This window comes from Alligator mississippiensis, chromosome 5, assembly GCF_030867095.1.
Source record: "Alligator mississippiensis isolate rAllMis1 chromosome 5, rAllMis1, whole genome shotgun sequence".
NCBI lineage: Eukaryota > Metazoa > Chordata > Crocodylia > Alligatoridae > Alligator > Alligator mississippiensis.
The window spans coordinates 183,812,842-183,833,622 of record NC_081828.1 but is presented as its reverse complement, the minus strand read 5'-3'; the positions used below and the strand labels follow the sequence as shown (position 1 = coordinate 183,833,622).

Genomic DNA, 20,781 nt, shown 5'->3' with positions numbered 1-20,781 from the left:
GGGAGACTTCCAAATTGCTTTAACACTGTAGATATATCAATAAAACATTGCCCTACTGATCGCTGTCTCTCTGTTCCTCACTCTCTCTCTATATATAGTGGTCTTTTGTTTTGATTATGGAAGAACATAGATTTTTGGGTATTTTACACAGTGACTTTGGGATTTTTTTTTATCAGGGATTTTTCAGTTTTCCAATAGGGAACACCAGAATTCCTGTTAGGGAGGCCAGTGGCAGGACCCTGCCTGCTCAGAGCTGGCACCTTGGGCCCAGCTGAAGGTGGCTGACCTGGCCAACTGGGGCCAGAAGGACATGCTTTGACAGTTCAAAGCAGGCCACCACACCTGGAACATCTTCCAAGCAATAGCTGCCCAGATGGCCAGGCAGGGGGCACACATGGTAGCAGTGCAGCACAAAGGCCAACTTTGCAGCCACAGTCCACTGGCAGCTGGCCCCGAGGCGCAGATGACTTTACTGGCTGTGCAATCCCCATCTGGGCCTGGCACCTGCGCAGCAAGTCACAGCCAGGCAGCAGCCCCCACTACCAGACTGCTGCAGTGGGTACAGCATACAGGGAACTCTCAGGGCTGCTTCAGCAGTCCAGCTGGTACAAGGGGTAGTGTTCACAGGTACCAACTGGCTAGGCCCCAAAAGCTCCTGAGAGCAAGTAGCCCTGAGCTACTTGGCAAGGCAGCTTTTTGTACTGATGGGGTCAGGACAGGACAGTTTTTTATAATGCTGGGGACAGCACAGGTGCTGGCCCTGGGCTCTAGCTCCCCCTGGCTGCAGATCCAGGAGAAGCAAGGCAGGGTTATTTTGCCCGAAGTGGCACAATTTGCCCCACGCCAAAGCTCACATCCAAGAACGTACACTGAGGCAAAAAGCACCGGCTCAAATTTGTACTGCTTCTATTTGAGCTGCTGCAAGCTCACATGCTTGTATGTGTGGATACGCCCTATGAGTCTGGAATTCTGTCATTTTCCATTGTGTCATATGCTCTGGACAGCATATCTGCAATAAATAGATGTTTTCCTGGTGTGTACTGTATGCCTAGATCCTACATTTGCAGCTGAAATAAAAGTCTCTGTAATCTGGGTGGCATGTCTGGTAACCCTTTCTTTGCTATAGTTACGAAAGGTTTATAATCAGTTTCAGCTATCACAGGCTTCCTATAGATAAATGTTTGAAATTTCAGCCCTCCTCATATAGACACTCTGACTTAAAGAGTGCCCTAGATGCATATGCTCCTGGTCTCCAGCCATCCCCATGTTTTTGAAGCAAAGCTGCTCCAATGCCTTCCTTCTCTAGAAGTATCTGTTAAAAATTGAATGATTCTTTTAGGGTCATAGTATTATAGTACCAGAACTTCCATAATTTTTTTATTCAAGTTTTTAAATTCAGCTTCATGGTCATGTTCCCACAGCCACTGAGCATTCTTTTGTAAGAGTGATCTAAGGTGTTTGGCCCACTCTACTAAGTGAGGTAGATATCTCCCTACAAAACTGATCATTCCCAGTAACTGGCCTCTGTTTTTCTGCTTCATAGCGAGGTTCTCCATTCTGTATTGTTTGTGTGTTGCCTTAGATTTTTGCAGTCTTGTAATCCTGTCTAGTCCAGCTTGTTCTGCTTCTTCCTCCAGCTTCTGTAGCCTGGTATTTGTTATCTCGGCCATTTGGTATATTCTAACTGCCTTTTCAAAATTAAGCTGAGGACCCTCTAACAGTCTTTTCCTGAGGCTTGTATCCCTTATACCTAATACTATTTGATCTCTGATCATGGACTCTTTTAGGTCTCTAAAGTTGCATGTCTGGCTCAGCAATCTGAGGTCTTTGACAAATGCCTCTATTATCTCACATACTTTCTGCTGTCCCATGTGGAAATTATACCATTCAAAAGTTTCATTTTGTTTGGGTATACAATATTCCTCAAACTTCTTTATTATTTTGCCATAGCTTTTCTGTGCAGACTATTATAAAGAGACAGAGCTTCTGGGCCTGCTATATTTAAAAAAATAGCCAGCTTGAGTGAACCTTCCTTCTCTGTGGCTCTCCTGGCCATCATACATACGGTGAAGCTCTGCTTAAATTTCTTCCAGTTTTCTGCTGCATTGATAGACAGCTTTAACTCCTCTGGAATTCTGAGATGCTCCTTTTTTCTGTCTTTCTTTGCACCCAATTACCATGTGTTATTCTCAAAAGACCAAAGAGTTAAACTTATGAAATGATAAAGCTTGTTTTTTCAGAGAGCCTTGTTAGCCTACTGATCTGCTGTTCCATCCTGCAGTACCCAGGCCCATGTAACAACTTATACATAACACACTCTTAAAATTATCCACACAAGTAGTAAGAGGACGGCCAAGGAAACCATAGGTGCCTTATGTAATGCAGAATGCAACTAGTTACTGATGATATAGAGAAGACTGAACTATTTAATACCTTTTTATTTCTGTCTTCCCAAATAAGGTCAATTAGTCATCTACTGGATAATAAAGGCAGTTGGCAACAAAGACAGAGAAGAAGACAAACAACTCGGAGCAATGGCTTTCAAACTGTGGTCCATGGACCCCTGGAGGTCCACAGACTGTCTAAGGGGTTTGCAAAAGATGACCATGATCAAAAGTATGTTAATACCAACATTTACAATTCAAAGGGGTCCCCACCTCCATTTCAAATTTCCAAAGGGGTCTGCACATCCATTTGAAATGTTTTAGGGGTCTGCAAATGAAAAAAAGGTGAAAAACTACTGGCTTAGAGTATGAGAAGAACTTATTGGGGATTACATAGACTAGATGTCACCAAATGAAGCAGATCTGCTGTGCTGGAATGTGACCCACTTCATTGGGTTAGACACACATCACCCACTGTCCCACCTGTTAATGCTGTGGGAAATGGGAAACTTTCTCCCAGGGCTTGGGAGGTTCTGCATAGTGTAGGAATTCCCGTGCAGGATAAAGGCCCTCAGGCCTTTTGAGTGCCTGCCTGCTTTTTTTCACTTACTAAGATGAGTCTTGGTAAGTAGGGAAAGCCAGGTAGGAGCTTCCAGGCCTTGAGAGGCCTGATTCTACACAAGAATTCCTGAGGTGCAGATGATCAGACCCCTCAAACCCAACGAGCACTTCTCCAGGGCAGCTAAAGCATGGGCAGCTCTAGGCTGCTGGTACTCTCACACCATAAAGTAAACAGATGTTCACTGCTAAATTTTCAAAAGCAAGCTAGGCAGACACTTGGGTGGGATGTTTTAATCTAGAATAATCCTGCCCCATACTTTCCTATAATCCTAAATGCTTTCCTGAATCAGAGCCCAAAATGGTGGCTTTCAACCTTTCTAGACTCAAGGCCCCCCTTATTTCACTCAAGACAGCCTTTGGAAAATGCCATCATTTAATTTTCACCGTTTTTGACTATAAAAAAACCCCAAAACCAGTAGAGCAATTCTTCTGCTGCAAAGAACCCAAAAAAACCACAGCAGGTCAGAATATTTATAACACTATGAATTCCAATTTGAAAGCTCTGGTTTATCTTGTAAGTCACGTATGCAGACCTAACAGTGCTAATATTGCATGGTTCTCCCTGTTACCCCTGAAAGGACCTTAAGGCACCCTCATTGAGAATCACTGGCCTAACAGGTGCAATAGGCAGAATAACAGTCAGAAGAAGAGAAAAACATTCCCATTCTTGTAATGTGTCACAGGAACTGTAATTACTATGTACGCTAAGGACCTTAGAGTTTATCATTTGAGAAATGGCACCTGCAGCAGCACAGTGTATCTAATCATTACAGATTAGGACATAAAATCAGCCCTGATTTACAGAGAAGCTGCCACAAGCAAAATCATCACTGCCACTATCTGCAGCACTGTGCAAAGCTTTCAATCCACGTACCAAGCAGATGATGACAGCTAGTACAGAAGGGTGCCATGAGGTTTAACTAACTGTTTCTAAAGTATGCCAATCCCTTCCAATGAAGAACTGAAAATTAACAGCATTACATTAGTATTAGGAAATGCTGAGAGAAATGAATAGACTTGAGCCTACTAACTCTCAACTGAATGTGCATCTATGAATATTTACCCCCAAGATAGTTTAGATTAGACCAGCGGGATAAGACACTAAGAAAATATAATTAATTACTTTTTTAGAAAAAGCACAATAAAGATTTTTGTGTTCCTTATTGGTCTTTGTTATTTGGTTAGTAGTTGAGCAGAAGCAAAAAAAAGATGCATCATTGTATGGAAAAGAAGAAATGGTTTGGAGAGAGAAACTAAGGATATACATCCTTTCGCTGTATGTCAAGGAACCTTCCATGTTTACACGGCAAGAGTGTAGAATAATTTAGAGACAAACAATATTTGAGATGAAGAAGTCTTGTGATACTATATTGCCATTAAATATGAATGAAAGAGAACACTCATTTTATGGATTTTCTTGAACAAGAACTACAATATCCTGGGAAGAAGGGTTACTAAAATCAATATGCCTTTCCAGCACTACTGATAATCTCCAAAGCTTCAGAAGAGAAATTTGCTACATACAGATGCCTCCACTGTGAATATTTGTTATACACTACTCCTCCCTTATAAAGATGGGCACTGAAGATTTTGTAAGGTAACTGTGTGGTGTAATAGGGATTAATAAAGGAATCCAATAAAGTTAAGAGGCACAATTCAGTTACTTTATCCTGCTGTGAAGCCTTTTGAAATAAAGGGCTGGTAATGAGCACCTGAATTTAATTAAGTTGGTTATTGACAGTGAAAATTCTAGATACAAATGAGATGGGTACATGATAGTTTTATTATTTCAAGGGAAGGTGTATATGGAAAAATATCACCATAATCCACATTTGCTTGCAAATTCTCCCTTTTGACCTACTCATTACACCACTTCAATAGCACTGCTAGAATGATGACTAGTTCAATTTCCAAGGGTGCCACTGCATTATCCCTAAAGATAAGCCATGAAAAGTTCAGCTACAGAAATTTTTGTAGCAGTACGTGACAACTTTTGCTTTATTGACTAAATATTCAGAAGCAAGATCTGTGCCCAACTAAGTTAGTTACATATATGGTCAGATGGGAATACAAAAGACAATAAAAAATCCATAAATTTACATGCAGGTCACGAATGTCATTTACTAAACAGTGACTTGTACATTTATACAACAGAAGATACAATTACCACTGTGCAAATTGTAAGGAAACCCACTAAAATGCAGAAAAGTGTTATCACTTTTGACCAACAAACAGTTGTCTCTACAGATAGCTTTGCATTCCTCCTGCATTATAACTGTTAAAGAAAAGAAAAGCCACAATGACTGAAAGATTTTTTGTTCATTCAAGAATAAGCTCCTCTAGAATTAAAACATGAAAGAGAGAACAGAACCTAAAGCTGAAGGAATCAAATTAATCACTCTTGATTTTGAACTGTATTCTGCTTCAAGAACATGGAGTATTTTTTGTCATTTTGAAAACAAAAATAAATAATCCCCATTTAAAAACCATTCAATCCTTAAATCTATATTTACTGCCCATGTATAAAGCCAAAACCAAATCAGACAGTTGGTTTCCAAGCTATTAAGATACAAGAGTAGAATATCTCAGCTCCAAACACACCCAGTCAGTTACTCTTCTGAATAGAATGCAATTCCACACTCTCTCTTATGCTTTTGTTAAATTGGGAGCAACTCCACTGGCATTACTGTTGATAATCTAAATAGAAAATGAATGCACAAGAGTAAAATCTAACATGTTATGTTTCTGAGAAAATAATCAAAATTGGATTATATATCATTCAAATAACAAGCACAGCTGTAAAGTCTGGGTTCAAATTGTACTGAGGACAATAACAAACTCTTCCTCCGATTCCAATGGGCTTTGGATCAACTCCTAAATAAGAGAGACAATGTCCCCAAATCGTATACAGATGTATCCAGAAATACTTTAGTAGGATACTCTTTTGGGGGTGGTAATGGGGTAGAGGGGGTTAATTAGCTCTGTGACTTCCTTTTTCATGTCTTTGTGACACAGTATTTAGCAGAATTTGCAGATGAGTTGGAATCTGACAGGCTGCACCATGAGCACTTCTCATATGGTCTGCAAATTTGCAGCCTCTGGGCTGTCAACTATGTAGCTTAGTTCCCACACCACCCCTGCCCGCCAGCTCTGTGAGCAGCCTGGGGTTTTCACAACTTGTCCGTTTCTTTGACGCCTCACTCCTTAACATGTGGGTCTCAATTTCCATAAAGACCAGATAAAGAGACTTTCACATTCCAGCCTTTCACACGATAATTCTTTTCTTTTTCCAGTCCTCAAGCAGAATTTATAAATAGTATCATGAGACCTTCCATGTTTTCTATAGCAAGGAGATGAGCAACCTCCTGATTTGATTAGTGCAGTTGAGGAAATCATTCTTCTCTCAAAAGTTATGAAAGCCATATCCAAATCTCCTCCTCTAGACAGGAAAATAGAACCTTGTATACGTTTCATGAATTTTTAGACCATTACTTTAGCACTGGTTACCAAAGTAAAACATGCTTGAGTACATTCTTTAACCTTTTACATTTTGGTTGGTTCTGGGACTTCGATTCATTCCACCATTCACACTACTGTTAATTCATTATAAAATGTTTCAAGGAATAGATTTCTACCTCAATGTCTGTGGTATTGTCATGTCCATCTTCAAGTAGCAAGTCTGTGAAGCCCCCGGGCTCTAAGGAATCCTGCCCCATGCTGGCTCTGTTCGTACTGACTGATTTAAGAGACTCCGAGTGCCTTTTCCACCTGTGGCTGTATACATGTGAATCCACTCGAACATTTTCATCCACTTGAGGAAAGCTCTGAACAACATGATAAAACACCCCTGTGAGACAAAAAAAAAAAAAAAAAAAATGGGAAAAAGATTGGCACTTGTCAATTGAGATCCAAGCAACTATCACGTACAATCACATTGTTTTATTGAGGCACAACTACAATCTTAAGTCCTACTATTTGTTATCTATAAAATATAATAGAAATTTCAGATAGAAATTTATAACATTTCTATAACTTCTTTGAATCATCCCACAGAATTTAATAGAAATTTCCTCTCAGATATAATTTCCATAAGCTGTTAACAAGGTATAGTTTTAGTATATTTTCTGTAAAACTCCACTAAACTTCTGTTGATCACTCTTAATTTCATTCCTTTCAGAAATGACTTTCTATCACAGCAAGAATAGCATATACAGTACTGGCAAGCCTGAAGTTCCCAAAGATCACTGAACAAAGTGGTATTGTAAACAAGTGCCTAAACCAAACACATAAATCAGCACCCAATAAAAAAAACTACCCATACAGAGGAGAAAAGCCAGAAAATAACTGCAATCCATTAAGAACACAGCAATTACTGTTGATTTTATGTGGAATGGGTTTAGATGCTATGGTGATGGGCAATGGTATTAAATCTTAAAATAGATGCTAAATTCTGGAGCAGCTTCTGATACAGAGATAAAACTTCAGTCGCTATGTGAGAAGTGATAGATGCTAATGATGTGCGAAATCTGTGGACACCTGCCCTTAACACAGTTATGAAATCCAAATGATATGTTTTAGCCCTTTCTTTGGTTTTTACAAGTATAATTAAGCTCTTGCCACAAGCAAAACTCACCACCATTTACAACAAAAATACCTTAAGCAGTTTCCAGTTTCCTCAACCCAAAATATAATAAAAAAAAATAATTTTGTTGATTTACAGCAACTGTTTTTAATATATACCATTTAGCATTTATATCATGCTTTGCATTTTCAAAGGCCTATACTATTATTAAACAATACTTATCTACCTCACATTAGTTCAGTAAGAAATATCAGCCTCATTTTATGGATGAAAGAGCCAATAAGAATATTAAGGCTGTGTCAATATATAACAGTCCTGGACATGTACATCGTGTTCTTCAAACATTCATTAAGATGCAATCTTTGCCTGGAACTATATAAAAATTCAGGTTATTCTGATTCACAGTCACATGTTCCTTCCATATAAACACTACAACAATATGAAAATAATTTGCCTAATCTTAAGAATAAGGATAACTCACTAAAATATGGCACGGCAGAACTGGAGCTCAATTTGACTTGGTCAAATAATATTCATGCCACAGTTTTGGTTATGAAGTTTAGAGCTTGCTGGAAGAAAGAGGAGGAGACTTGTTTTGAATGACAGCAGGATTTTTGCCTTGAAAGGAGGATAAGGCTTTGCTCTTACAACAGACATAAAGACAGTGGGTATAAGTGATTATACCTACTTCAGTAAGGCAGAGTGTAAATGGCTTTGACAGGACAGGGATCCAGGTGTCACAAAGAAGTCTCTGGAAGAAATTAAATCATTCCTAAACCAGCACGATCTGGAAAAAAACAAGTCGATAACTTCAGGGACTTCCCACTCTGGATTAAATCATATAGGGAAAGGCTGTAGTATCATGTCTGAATTTCCTTGCAGGTGAGTGCGAGTGAAGCAAGGATCAAGCCAGCAAGGTATGAAAAGCTGCAATGGAATGAAGAAAGCTCAGTGTCCCAAGTTACTGGGGAAGGAAGATAGATCTGGGCCCAGAGAGTTGATGGGGCCAATGTGGATTCAGAGGCCAAGAAGGAATCAGGAGAGAATCCCAATAAGCATATGCCACAGGAGTGCTCTTCAGATAGCTTAGAACAAGTTAAGGAAGCCAAGGTTAAAGGAAGGTAGTGTTTGCAGCCTGAGGATGCAGAAGCCCAGACCTCTGATGTCCAGGAGGGGACAGGCAGAGAGGATGTTTGTATCTGTTGCAAGAAAGTAACAACCCTGAGAATACCATGGGTATAGTGTTAGTCCAGGCTGAGTTTACAGTGGAGCCAGGAAGGAATGATGGCTTGAGAGATGTGATCCTGAGTGTAACCCAGAATGGGGAAACACTGTAAGGTTTCCTGAGGAGAGCAGGAACCCCAGTGATGATACTCCAAGTGAGCAGGGAGGAAACTCAGAGGTGAACCTTGAAGTGCAGGTGGTACCAGTGAAGAATGGTGCAGAAATTATGCAGAAGGAATAAGACTGTCCTATTGCTAAATGCATGGACAATACAGAGACTGAGATGGATCCAGTTCCTGGTTGTCAAATAATTCATGGCGATCAGAGAATTAATCATGACAGGGAGACTGTTATGAATCTGGATTGGAAAGGGGGTAGAGGATCCCACATCCCAACCAGTGTGGCAAACTGAAGAGAGTATTTCCTTAGAGAGCATCAGATTGCAGGAGAGGTTGGAATAAGATGGAAAGACTGAGATAAGAACTGTTCTGCAAAATCACAAGTATTTTGCTGACAAATGAGATCTCCTGAATGAAATGATTCAAAAAATTATCACAAAGAATGAACAGCTCACATGCAGTGAGGCTGAATGTACCTCAGGTGTTCTTTAGGAGCAGATCCAAGAGGAGGTAAAAAATGCACTGGTGCTGGTGGTAGGGACAGAGTCTAATGGCTCTAAGCATCAGGAACTTGTAGCCTGAAAAAGAGTGGAAAGATTTTTATTCATCTGTGAGGATTACAGAGAGTATGGTGCTGTTGCTACACCTGATGCATGTTCCAAGCCTTGGGTGGACAATTTAGTGGACTTGGCTCAGGGGCACTGGAAATTACAGCTAGGCTGGCTTCACAAGACAAAGGAATCAGGTTTTGGACAGCTGAATTGGGGTTGATGCCGAAAACATTTGTTATTGGTGTTTTGCATGTGTGACCCTACCGCTCCTGTACCAGCATGACAACCTCTCTGTTGTGCTTCTTTACATGCCACTATTGCAGTGCAAGGTTGGATTATGGGGAATTTCTCTCTTACCTGCACATTTGCCATTAGTATGTATGGGCGAGGGAGTGAAAAACACTTTTGTGCTTGTTTTGACTGCAACAACATGCTTTAACTAGGGTTACCATATGTCCAGGTTTTCGCAGACATGTCCTCTTTTTTGGTCCTCTGGTCTCCATCGAGGCTGTTTTTAAAAAGTAAACAAATGCCCAGGATTTTGTTCTGCTCAGCATCAGTGTTTCTTCCCAACACCTCCTGGCTTGCCCTAGTAAGGAGATGCTTGGGGCTGGAGGGAGGGTGATTGGAGGCAGGGATGTGGGCATGTGGGGGGGCAGGTGCCTCCCAGCGCTGGGGAAAGTTGTCCAGGCACTGGGGCTGCAGCACAGCAGTGGGGGCAGGGCAGAGGCACCTGCCCCTCCAGCGGGGGAAGGGGGCAGGGGAGCCCTTTGGGGACAGTGGGGAGCTGCATAGCTGGGCTTGCAGGGGTGGGGCAGCTGGAAGATGCTGCATGGTCTGGGGGGGATCAGGTGGCTGCATGTCAGGAGTGAGAGGCACTGGCAGGGCTGGGGGGGCAGGGGACTGTGGGTCAGGAGTGCAAGGCACCAGCATAGCCCACGGGAGCTGGGGGTGAGAGGCACTGGCAGGGCCAGGGGTCTGCAAGTCAGGAGTGAGGGGCAGCAGCATGGGTAGCGTCAGGGCACCAGCATAATAATGCCCTCCCCCAATCATATAGTGCCCCCTCCCAGCAGGTGTTCTCTTTTTTGAAACTGGGAATATGGTAACCCTACTTTAACTGCTTTTAACATTTTTAATTTAAGAGGAAAGGGAAGCCAGGTTTGTGTGCACTGGCCTTCCCCTCAAAAATTGTGAAGATCATAAGAGAACTGATGTTGTAAGAGAAAGCTGAGTAAACATAGCTGAGGGATCAGTGCTCACCATGACTTTTGTGGAAGCCTAAAGTGTCGGGCCTGATGGGCCTATAGGGGGGCTGTTAGGAAAGCTAAGGCGGACACAGAGCTAGGACTAGCGTCCAAGACCAAAGATAATAAAAAGTCCTTTTTCAAATATATAGGGAGGATGAAGAAGGCACCGGGAAATGTGGGGCCCCTGCAAGATGCACCGGGCAATCTGGTGGTTGCGCCAGAGGAGAAGGCAGACATCTTTAACAAATTCTTCACCTCCACTTTCTTGTGCAGGGACCGGGACTCCCCCACCGTGTTTCAAGACGGACTCGAGAGGAATGCCTCAAGACCTAAGGTTGAGGAGGACCGGGTTAGAGTGCTTCTGGAGGGGCTGGACGTGTTCAAGTCAGCAGGTCCAGATACTCTCCACCCCAGGGTGTTGAGGGAGCTAGCAGGGGTTATTGCTGGGCCCTTGGCACGGCTTTACGAGTGCTCGTGGTGCTCGGGCCAGGTGCCAGATGTTTGGAAGATAGCCAATGTGGTCCCCATCTTTAAGAAAGGGAGGAGGGAGGACCCAGGCAACTATAGGCCTGTCAGTCTTACCTCAATCCTCGGGAAACTCTTTGAGAAGATCATCAAGGAGCACATCTGTGATGGGCTGGCATCAGGGATGATGCTCAGGGGCAACCAGCACGGTTTCATTAGGGGCAGGTCATGTCAGACCAACCCGATTGCCTTTTACAATTAGGTCACAAAAGCATTGGATGCAGGTGTCGCCGTGGATGTAGTCTTTCTGGACTTCAGCAAGGCCTTTGACACTCTTGACCACCCCATCCTCATTCAAAAGCTAGGCGACTGTGGCATCGATGCCTGCACGGTCAGATGGATTGCAAATTGGCTGAAGGGTCATACTCAGAGGGTGGTGGTGGATGGGTTATATTCGACCTGGGGGGAAGCGGGCAGCGGAGTCCCCCAGGGCTCGGTCCTTGGGCCCGCGCTGTTCAATTTCTTTATCAGCGATTTGGACAACGGGGTGAAAAGCAACCTGTTCAAATTTGCTGATGATACCAAAATATGGGGTGAGGTGAGCACGCTAGTAGGGAGGGAAAGACTGCAGAAAGACCTGGATAGGTTGCAGGGGTGGGCTAACAAAAACAGGATGCGTTTCAATACTGACAAGTGCAGGGTGCTGCACTTGGGCAGTAGTAACCGGCAACACACTTATAAGATGGGAAACTCTCTTCTTGAGAGCACAGAGGCAGAAAGGGATCTTGGAGTCATTACTGGCTCCAAGATGAACATGGGCCGACAATGCAAGGTCACGGTCGGCAGGGCTAACTTGACCCTATAGTGCATCCACAGGTGCATCTCAAGTAAGGCCAAGGAGGTGATCCTCCCCCTCTAGATGACACTGGTCAGGCTGCAGCTGGAGTACTGTGTCCAGTTCTGGGCACCCCACTTCAAGAGGGATGTGGACAACATTGAGAGGGTCCAGAGGAGGGCCACCCACACGATCCAGGGACAGCAGGGCACACCCTATATTGAGAGGCTACGGGATCTGAACCTGTTCAGCCTTCACAAGAGAAGGCTGAGGGGGGACCTTGTGACCGTTTATAAACTCATTAGGGGGGACCAAAAGGGTTTGGGGGAGACCATCTATAAACTCACTAGGGGGGACCAGAAGGGTTAGGGGAAGACCTTGTTTCCCATAGCACCCCCAGGGATAACAAGGAATAACGGCCACAAGTTGTTGGAGAGTAGGTTTAGATTAGACATCCGTAGGAACTACTTCACAGTTAGGGCGGCTAGTATCTGGAACCAACTTCCAAGGGAAGTGGTGATGGCTCCTACCCTGGGGGTCTTTAACAAGCGGCTCGATGCCTGCCTGGCTGGGGTCACTCGAGCCCAGTTTCCCTCCTGCCCAGGCAGGGGGTTGGACTCGAAGATCTACAAGGTCCCTTGTGACCCTACTTCTATGATTCTAAGTGAAGGGACCCCCAGTTCAGGAATCATGCGAGAGAAAAAAGAAGCTCCAGACTGGAGGTCTCCCAGGGGAATGGTACTGCAACTCGCTATCTAACTATACAGGGATAAATACTGGTGATGTACAAATCCCTTTTGTAGGTTCAGTCTGAGCCTATTACCCAGTTGGTCCTAAAGAGCCGAAATCCTTAGGGTACTAGCAGATAGAAGCCTGTGCCTGCCAGATCCTGAAGTGACTGAGATTACATCTAAAGAGCTGGGTTACTGCTGCAACCAGAAAAGGAGCAATGCCCCAGCAGTGGTGAGGGGCAGCAATGGGGGGTGGTAAGAAGCAACAAGGAGCAACACCTGCCAGCAGCGGTGAGGAGGAACAAAGAGCAGCAACCCCAGCAGTAGCAAGGAGTAACAAGGGGCACATTTACAGCGACAAGATGTTATGTCACTGTAGCAATGAGCTACGTCACTATAGCTCGTTGCTACAATGACATAGAATTGCCAGGCACAGACCGCGACACCAACACTACTGCACAGTAGCTCATTACTATTGCTCAGTAGCTGCTAAAAATAGCTGTGCGGTGTCAGAACTCTGCAGTAATGCCAATTACTGGGGGGGGGGGGAGGGGTAACAACTGCACAGTTCAGTGCACATATAGCTGTACCCAAGGAAAAGAGCCCCCCCCCCGAAGCAATGAAGAGCAACAACAGCAGTGGTAGAACAGCACCCAAGTGATGGTAAGGGAATCTTTGGGCTAAGAGCTACACTAGCCCTACTGACTACATTGTTCACCCTGTGTGGGACTAAGGAAAGGCTCTGAACCGATTGATTATGCTGAACTGTTAACAGTGGGTTGAGGTAGGATACTGATTATTAAGGGGTTCTTAAGTCTGTTTGTCATCCCAACTCCCTTTCCCCCATTAATAGAGTCTCATGTAGCTTGTGAGTCAGGAAGTTTGTTCACACTGGAACAGCCAGGCAGAAGTTATTTTTGCAGGTTTCAGGGTTAGGGCTTGAGCCAAAAGAATCAATTTGTGTAAAGTGTGAGCTCAGCCCCTGCTGCTGCCATCTGGTGCCTGCCAGAAGGGTTACATGTGTTATCCTCCCATTAAGGGACTGTTAACCATGATGCATGTCACAGGATGAGGGGTGTAATATCGGGTACAGAGAAGTGCAGCTTCCAGCTATAATTCAGAACGATTTTGGCAAAGCTTCCTGAGTTACAACCTTACCCCCGACTAAACAGAAGTCCACTGTTGGTTCCCCAGGGGAGGGGAATGGCTGGGAGCCTGCAGCCAGGTTCCCACAGCAATGGCCAGAGCTTTCTGCTAGTGCTCCCTGTTTTCAGAATGGGAGGGGGGAAGACAGTGGGGGAAGCTCCTTCTTGGGGCTCCACATCTGGTGCAGAAGGGAGGGTGGGTGAATTGGAGCCCCACACCCTTGAGGTGGGGGGGGGGGGACCTCTAATACACCTGCCCCACCCTCCCAAAAGATCCCAAACCAAGCTCATTGTTTATCAAGCAATCATGATCCCCATCATACTTTATGGAACCAAAATGTAGACAATGTACAGGAGACACCTTAAATCACTGGAAAACATCAATGCTGCTTGTGAAAGATCTTTTGAATCCAGTGGGAAGAAAGATACATGAACTTTTAGTTTCCTCTCTCAAGCAAATGCCATGAGCAATAAAGTGATGATCATCTAACATCAATTTTGCTGGGCCGGCCATGTCATCTGGAGATCTGATTCCAGATTCTCAAAGTAAGTTTTATCCTCCCAGTGCACTCAAAATGTATGCTCAAGAGGACAGAGAAAGCACTTCAGGATGTTCTCAAGAGCAACCTGGAAAATATGCAACGTCAACTTCACCTTGTGGGAGACTATTGCCCAGGACCAACCCAAGTGGAGGAAGAGCCTGTTGCAAGGATCTCAGTGCTTTGAAATCTTACAATGAGAACAGGAGATGGAATCGAGTCTGCAATAGAGTCTGTCAATCTTGGATAGACTTCATCAGCCATCTTCAAACCCACAGATAAGACATTCATCCTTGACTGCAAGGGATTGCTGCTGCTGCTGAGTTTATCTGCTTAACACCTCCCTTATATCCTCACACCTCACAACACCCTTCAAAAGATCTGCTGGCATCATGGTTAAGTATCACTGAACTTATTAAAGAGCAAAATTGGCAAGTTCTAATGAACATTCAGAAAGAGGCAGAGAACAGAAAAGGATGGAGGGAGGGGGAGGAATATTCAGGGTACTAAAAAAACTGAACTAGTCAAATCATTTCCACTGGTGCTTTTTCCACTCAAACCTTAAAGCAAAGTGAGGCAGCACCTCCAAGACCTTATAATACAATAGATATGTCCTTCTGTTGGCACATTAGAGCAACAGTTTCCAAATGAGGGTGAAGAACCACACCTCTATGAGCGCTATGAAAATAGGTTTGAAAAAGTCAAGCAAACACCAGAAATAGAGCAGCTATCATTTTGGAACACTTTTTATGAATGTGCTAATCACCTTCTCCTAGAGGTTTGATCATAGTTACCTGCGCTTAATCCAACATGAAGGTACACAGTTCCTTGGAAAATCTGGTATTTAATAGCCGTGCTTTTTAAGGCAGAGTAAACAGCCTTAGATTATAAATAATCTCCAGGAATCAGATCTAAAAAGTTTGCTTTTCAATCATTTTCTTTTTGGTCAGAATCCCATTTCCCTGTGTCTCCTGAAAGGCCTAAAACACTTGCTTTCAATAAATTGCTGCAGATTTCCCTTCTTTATCTAATAATCAGCTGCCAGAGGGAGACGGACAGTTGAACAGCTAAACTGAATCACTCCCTTGGAATACTTTATCAACTGCCATTTAAAAATCAATTCAAAGTTGCCCTACCTGCTTCACCTCAGAGCCACTCATCAGAATATTAAGGGCATAAGAGCCTCAGGTTGCAGAAGTACTGACAAATATGACAAACCTATGAGATACAATCACCAATATGTTCACTGTCTGCAATACAAATCAGTGATAATATGACTGAAAATATCAGAGGTTGAATCCACAAAAGGACTTATATGTGCCTCTCCACCGTAGCAGAATGCGCAACCCAGAGTTAGATAACTAGGCTCTCTCTAACGAGAAAAATTTGGCTCCTAAGATCAAGATTCACAACAGGCAGAACACTGAGTAGGGGCATATCTAAACAAGCTACAGATTTCATGGAGGGTAGGGGTATATCAAAACCCCCTCTTCTCTGGGGACCTAAATCCTTTCCTAGGGTTTGAAGCCTAAGCCCTTTGTGAAGTCAAGTGAAGTCAAACCCTCTTCCTCTATTTTACAGTTGCTGGGTAGACGCCTAAATGCAAAGATATATCCTGTTTATCCAATACATAAAATGTATTACCCCAGGATAGTTATGCTTATGCTTAAAGCTCTCTCCCAGGAGGTAGGGCAGGTAGGTTTCTACTTCACACTGGGCACATCTATATGAGATGTGAGCTACAGCGATGTAGCTTGTCACTTCGGCAACGTAGCATCGGTGGCCACGAGCCATGACACTGACACCACTGTGCAGTAGCTCATTGCTACAGTGTAGTAGGGTTGGAAACAACCTGTGTGCCACCAAGACTAAGCAGTAACTGTATTTAATACTTGTTTATACAAGTTATTGCACAGTAGTTATTGTAAGTTATTGGACCTTTTTTGTGATACAACTGCACAGTAGCGCTGTGTCATGGTATTTGCCATGTGATGCTACTGCACAGTAGTATCAAGCTACTGTGCAGTCAGGATCTCGTGTAGATGAGGCCAGTGAAAATAAAAATGGGACTTGACAACTCTGTTTCCTGTGGATCCAGGCCCAAATTACTACTTCATAAGCATGCTTAGTGGACAATAGACTCCCAGAGAGAAGAAAAAATGTACGTGTACACAGTGTTTTTTTTTAAAAAAACACCACATTTTTTAAAGTGCTGCATATTCTCCCAACACTCACCATTTCATGGGTTTCCTAAGTTAAACTGCCAACAAATAACTAACATACACAAATGCTGACATAGTCCCTTTCATCCACAGAATAGAGGATAAAATGGGTAATGTTCAAATGCAGCTTAGGTTTGTTGACCCACAGTTTTTTATTGATTTCCTACTGAAAAAATCCAGTTAGTGTTACTGCTATGGTGGATGCAAGTTATACTGAGAAAAAAGGTGCTCGTTCCTCAGAAGAATAAGCCAGTTATGTATAAGACATTTTTATGCTGAAAAAAACAGCAGCCACACTACAGGTATTATGAGAGAGAGATCCAAAGGGAGTACAGTGACATAGTTGCACCCCTCTTTTGCACTTTGCTATGGAAGCCATATCTGTGGCATTGTTTTTAAGTTTCTGAATCAGATAAGTATCTCCCCCAATTCTTGACATTTCCTCCCCTCCCATCTGTACTCTGTGGCACCTACCCTTCCACTCTGCCCACCCCCTCCCACTGCTGCCAGTGTCCTGGGCTGACCCAGGTGTGGGGGAGCTCCACAGCTGCTCCTGCCCTGCCTTAGCCAGGCTGCACAGGGATCTGGGATCAACCTGGGAAAGTGCAGTGGCGGCAGTGGGCAGGTTCTCTCTCCTGGGTGTCCCCCACCAGCCTGGGAGTAGGTGCAGGGAGAGTGAACTGCACTTCACTGCTGATGTCCTTGGCTGAGGTCAGTTATCTGTGCAGCCACTCCCCACAATCCCAGCTGAAGTGGGACAGGAGTGGCAGGGACAGCAATGGTGGTAGATGGGTCTCACTGCACCATGAAGCGTAAGTAGACAGGGAGAAGAGGGGGGAATGGGAAGGGAGGGGAAGTGCCGCTGAGCATGGAGGAGAAGAAGGAGAGCTGAGAACAAGGGGATGGAAGATTTTACTTGATTCAGAAAAAAAATTCCGCAGCTGCTGCTCCTACAGCATATAGTCTGCCTGTCCTGGGGGTTGGAGGAGTGAGGCTAGAAGCAGGAGGGCAACCACCACTAGAACGCAGGTAAGTGCTCCTGAACCACCCTTTACAAAATCCTGAATCTACTGATGGAGCCCTAAACATACAGTACTTACCCAGTTTAGAGCTATTTCAACATTCTTTGTGAAATGGGAATGTACCTAATAAATCACTTGTGCAAAGAGAGACATTTTACAGAAAATGTAACAACGTATTACACTGTATCATTTAATCTCAGAGCTTGCCCCTAATTAGTACTGCAGAGGAACATGTCATTCAATTCAAATGGTAATCAGACAGCTATTGTAAAAGGATCTGATTAATAGTTATATCACAACATTGACAAAACACAAATGATAGTTATTTGCTCAAACTCTGTGAGCCAAGCAGAGACATAGAACTGTAATAAGTCTTGAAGTATATTAAAACTAGAACTACATTTTTTCATCCTGGCCTCAATAATGTTGTTTGCGATGCACATGGTTGTAACTTCAAGTTCTGTTGTGGCTGCAAAAGTACCATAATGTGAAGTTCCATACAGCTGATATCCTGTTCTGTTTTGGAGCAAGTGAATTGACAGTAAGGGGTTTTATAATGAGCACATAATTAAGCTGGTGATTTGCTTTGATGATTTAGCTGTTGTCCTTGAACTTCACACAAAATTAGAAATAAAAGTGATTATGTCTGCAGTTTCTCCTTTAGGTTGTGTTTAAATTTAAGTTTGCAACCCTGTGTTGGAGAGAGGACAGACAGTTGAGGGTGGGGAAAGGAAATAAATCTATACAAGCTTTCACTGCTCTGAGATCATTTGAAGTTAACTCATGGCTTTTGGCAAGTTCAGGAACTCTCGTGGTTACAGTTGATCAATTCTGCCGTCTGAAGTCAATACTATAGATGGAAATTACCACAAAAGGCTTTTGGGGAATAGATGCATAATTCACATAACCTGGAAAGGCCTAGGAGGAATATAAAAAGATAATGAGGGGGAAAAGTGACAATTAGAGAGAAAATAAGTCCCAGCTACAAGCTCTTCTGTCTCTAAGGCATTTATGACAAATGGCTTCTTTCCCAGATTTACAGAATTATAAGGAATACACTTACAAAGGAATACAGCACAGTCTACACCAAATTCTGAGTATAGTTGCAATCTAGGTGGAATCTTAACTGCAACGTGACCTGCTAAGTTCTTCAAATGTTTTAGCCTGCATTGGAACAAGAATTTTAAAAGGCTTTTTAATTGTGTTAAGCTAAATTGATTGATCTAGCATATGACTTCTATGGCTGCAGCCTAAAGTTATGGATAGCGAACATAACATTTTGGTGCATCTCATTATGAATATATTTAAGAAAATATTAGCCACTTAAATAACTAATATAAACAATGTCTTTCCTTGCATGCTGGTGTGAAAGAAGAGAAAAATGGAGTTGAATCTCCATTATGTGTAAGGGTGCAAATCACGTATTCAGCTTAGGCTATGGAGAAGTCAAAAGGACATGACCCAAAACTGCCAGACTAACACAAGACTGAAACCATCCTGTCCTAGTCTAGTAAAAAACAAAAACTTAGCACAAAAGTAACCACAAACCAGCCTACTGAGTCAGCCCAAAACGGGAAGTAACCCCTAAGGTTACAAGTTAAAAGAAACCCCTTTAACTCTGCTAAAATAAGATAAAATAGAAGTCATGGAAAATGCTGACTGGTATATGTCGTTGCTATGCTTATGATGTCATATTTTCTATATGAACTCACCTCACCTATTGTACGGGGTCAGACCTCTTCACAATTCTCCAATTGTGTATGAGTCTGTCCAGAATGCATTCTCTAATAAACCAAGCTTCTGCTGACCTGACCTAAAGTTTGCTGCGTGTGTTTACCATGGCACTGGAAATATAACCAGGCTGAGTATTTAGGGAATTTACTGTCTCTTTCAACTGGGAACACTTACTGGACATAGGAAGCGCAAATCTGGATACAAATAAAAAATAGCTAGTTCAAAGGAATAAAGTCACATGACTTCAAGAGGGACTGTGGCTCATATTCTCTTTTTTTGCCAAGTCCACTCTCAAACAAATAGATAAAAATTGCAAGTGTGAACGGAAAGGAAGAACTTGACAAGTGAGACAGCTCTGACTTACTGGAACCTTAGTGGGAAGTCTTGTTTGTACGAAACGATTTGAAAATAAAGACTTTGGTTTGACTCAGAGAATGCTCATTCTGTAGGACATATAAATATTCAGGGATTTTCTGCTAGTAATGTAAAATAAGAGGAAAAGTCATATGGACACAACAGTCATCAACTGCACATTCAACTTCTGTCATGTTTTCAAGGGCCTACCAAAGATCTGTGTAAGTTTCTGACATATTAGCAGTCCTGCATTACACTTCTGCCTAACACATTTTCATTACATTTCATGATTGCATATATTTGGACCAACTGTGCAATTTGACCCATTTCATAAGCATACCAAATCAACAAGATTATATTTCAAAATCCTATAAACATTTATACATCAAAAACTATTAAAAGGCAGTTTATAAGTATTTCTGTCACTAGCTAAGGTCCAACCATCAGCAAGACCAAACTTGAAAGAGACAACAGTTAATCATACAGGAAACTTAAATGCTGTGAAATGCATTACATTATTGTCATAACCTTAGTCTCACAAGTCTCTACTTCTGAAGTAAGATGTTTTAACAGCAGAAGTGAAGGAACCTCAACTTTTGGTAACTTTGAGACATTTTAGAGGTCTTGTTAAAACTTTAAACACTCTTGATAAAAACTCTTGTTAAAACTCATATTTCAAAAGTTACTTCCTATGGTACCAATGCACAGCATACCTCCATTATGATATCTTCTGATAACACAACAGTGTATTTTCATGCTGGAATTTCAATCACAAATTTGTTGGCATTTTTGGGTTCACTTCATCTTGTTCGTGTGCTTTCTGTACCAACATGCCTATGTCTGCTTCTTTTTTAGTTTTGAAAAATTAGTTTTTTCCCCAATTAGGTAAAGGGAGTTCAACTGACTAAGGACTTGGTCCTTAAGGCCATGAAACTGCAAAGCATTATAAGCAAGTTTAATGCAAAGCACATGATTCAGTTAATTCATAGACAACATCTATCTTGAG

At 42.7% G+C, this 20,781-nt stretch overlaps 1 protein-coding gene across 2 annotated transcripts in view; it reads right to left on the bottom strand.

Moving 5' to 3' along the window:
• Positions 1–20,781, bottom strand: part of PLXDC2 (plexin domain containing 2) — a 513,252-nt gene that overhangs the window by 293,549 nt on the left and 198,922 nt on the right. For both annotated transcript variants that reach the window (XM_059729061.1, XM_019497583.2), the window contains exon 2: positions 6,641–6,852. In XM_059729061.1, coding sequence (XP_059585044.1) covers positions 6,641–6,852 — 212 coding nt within the window. The remainder of the gene's footprint in view (positions 1–6,640; positions 6,853–20,781) is intronic.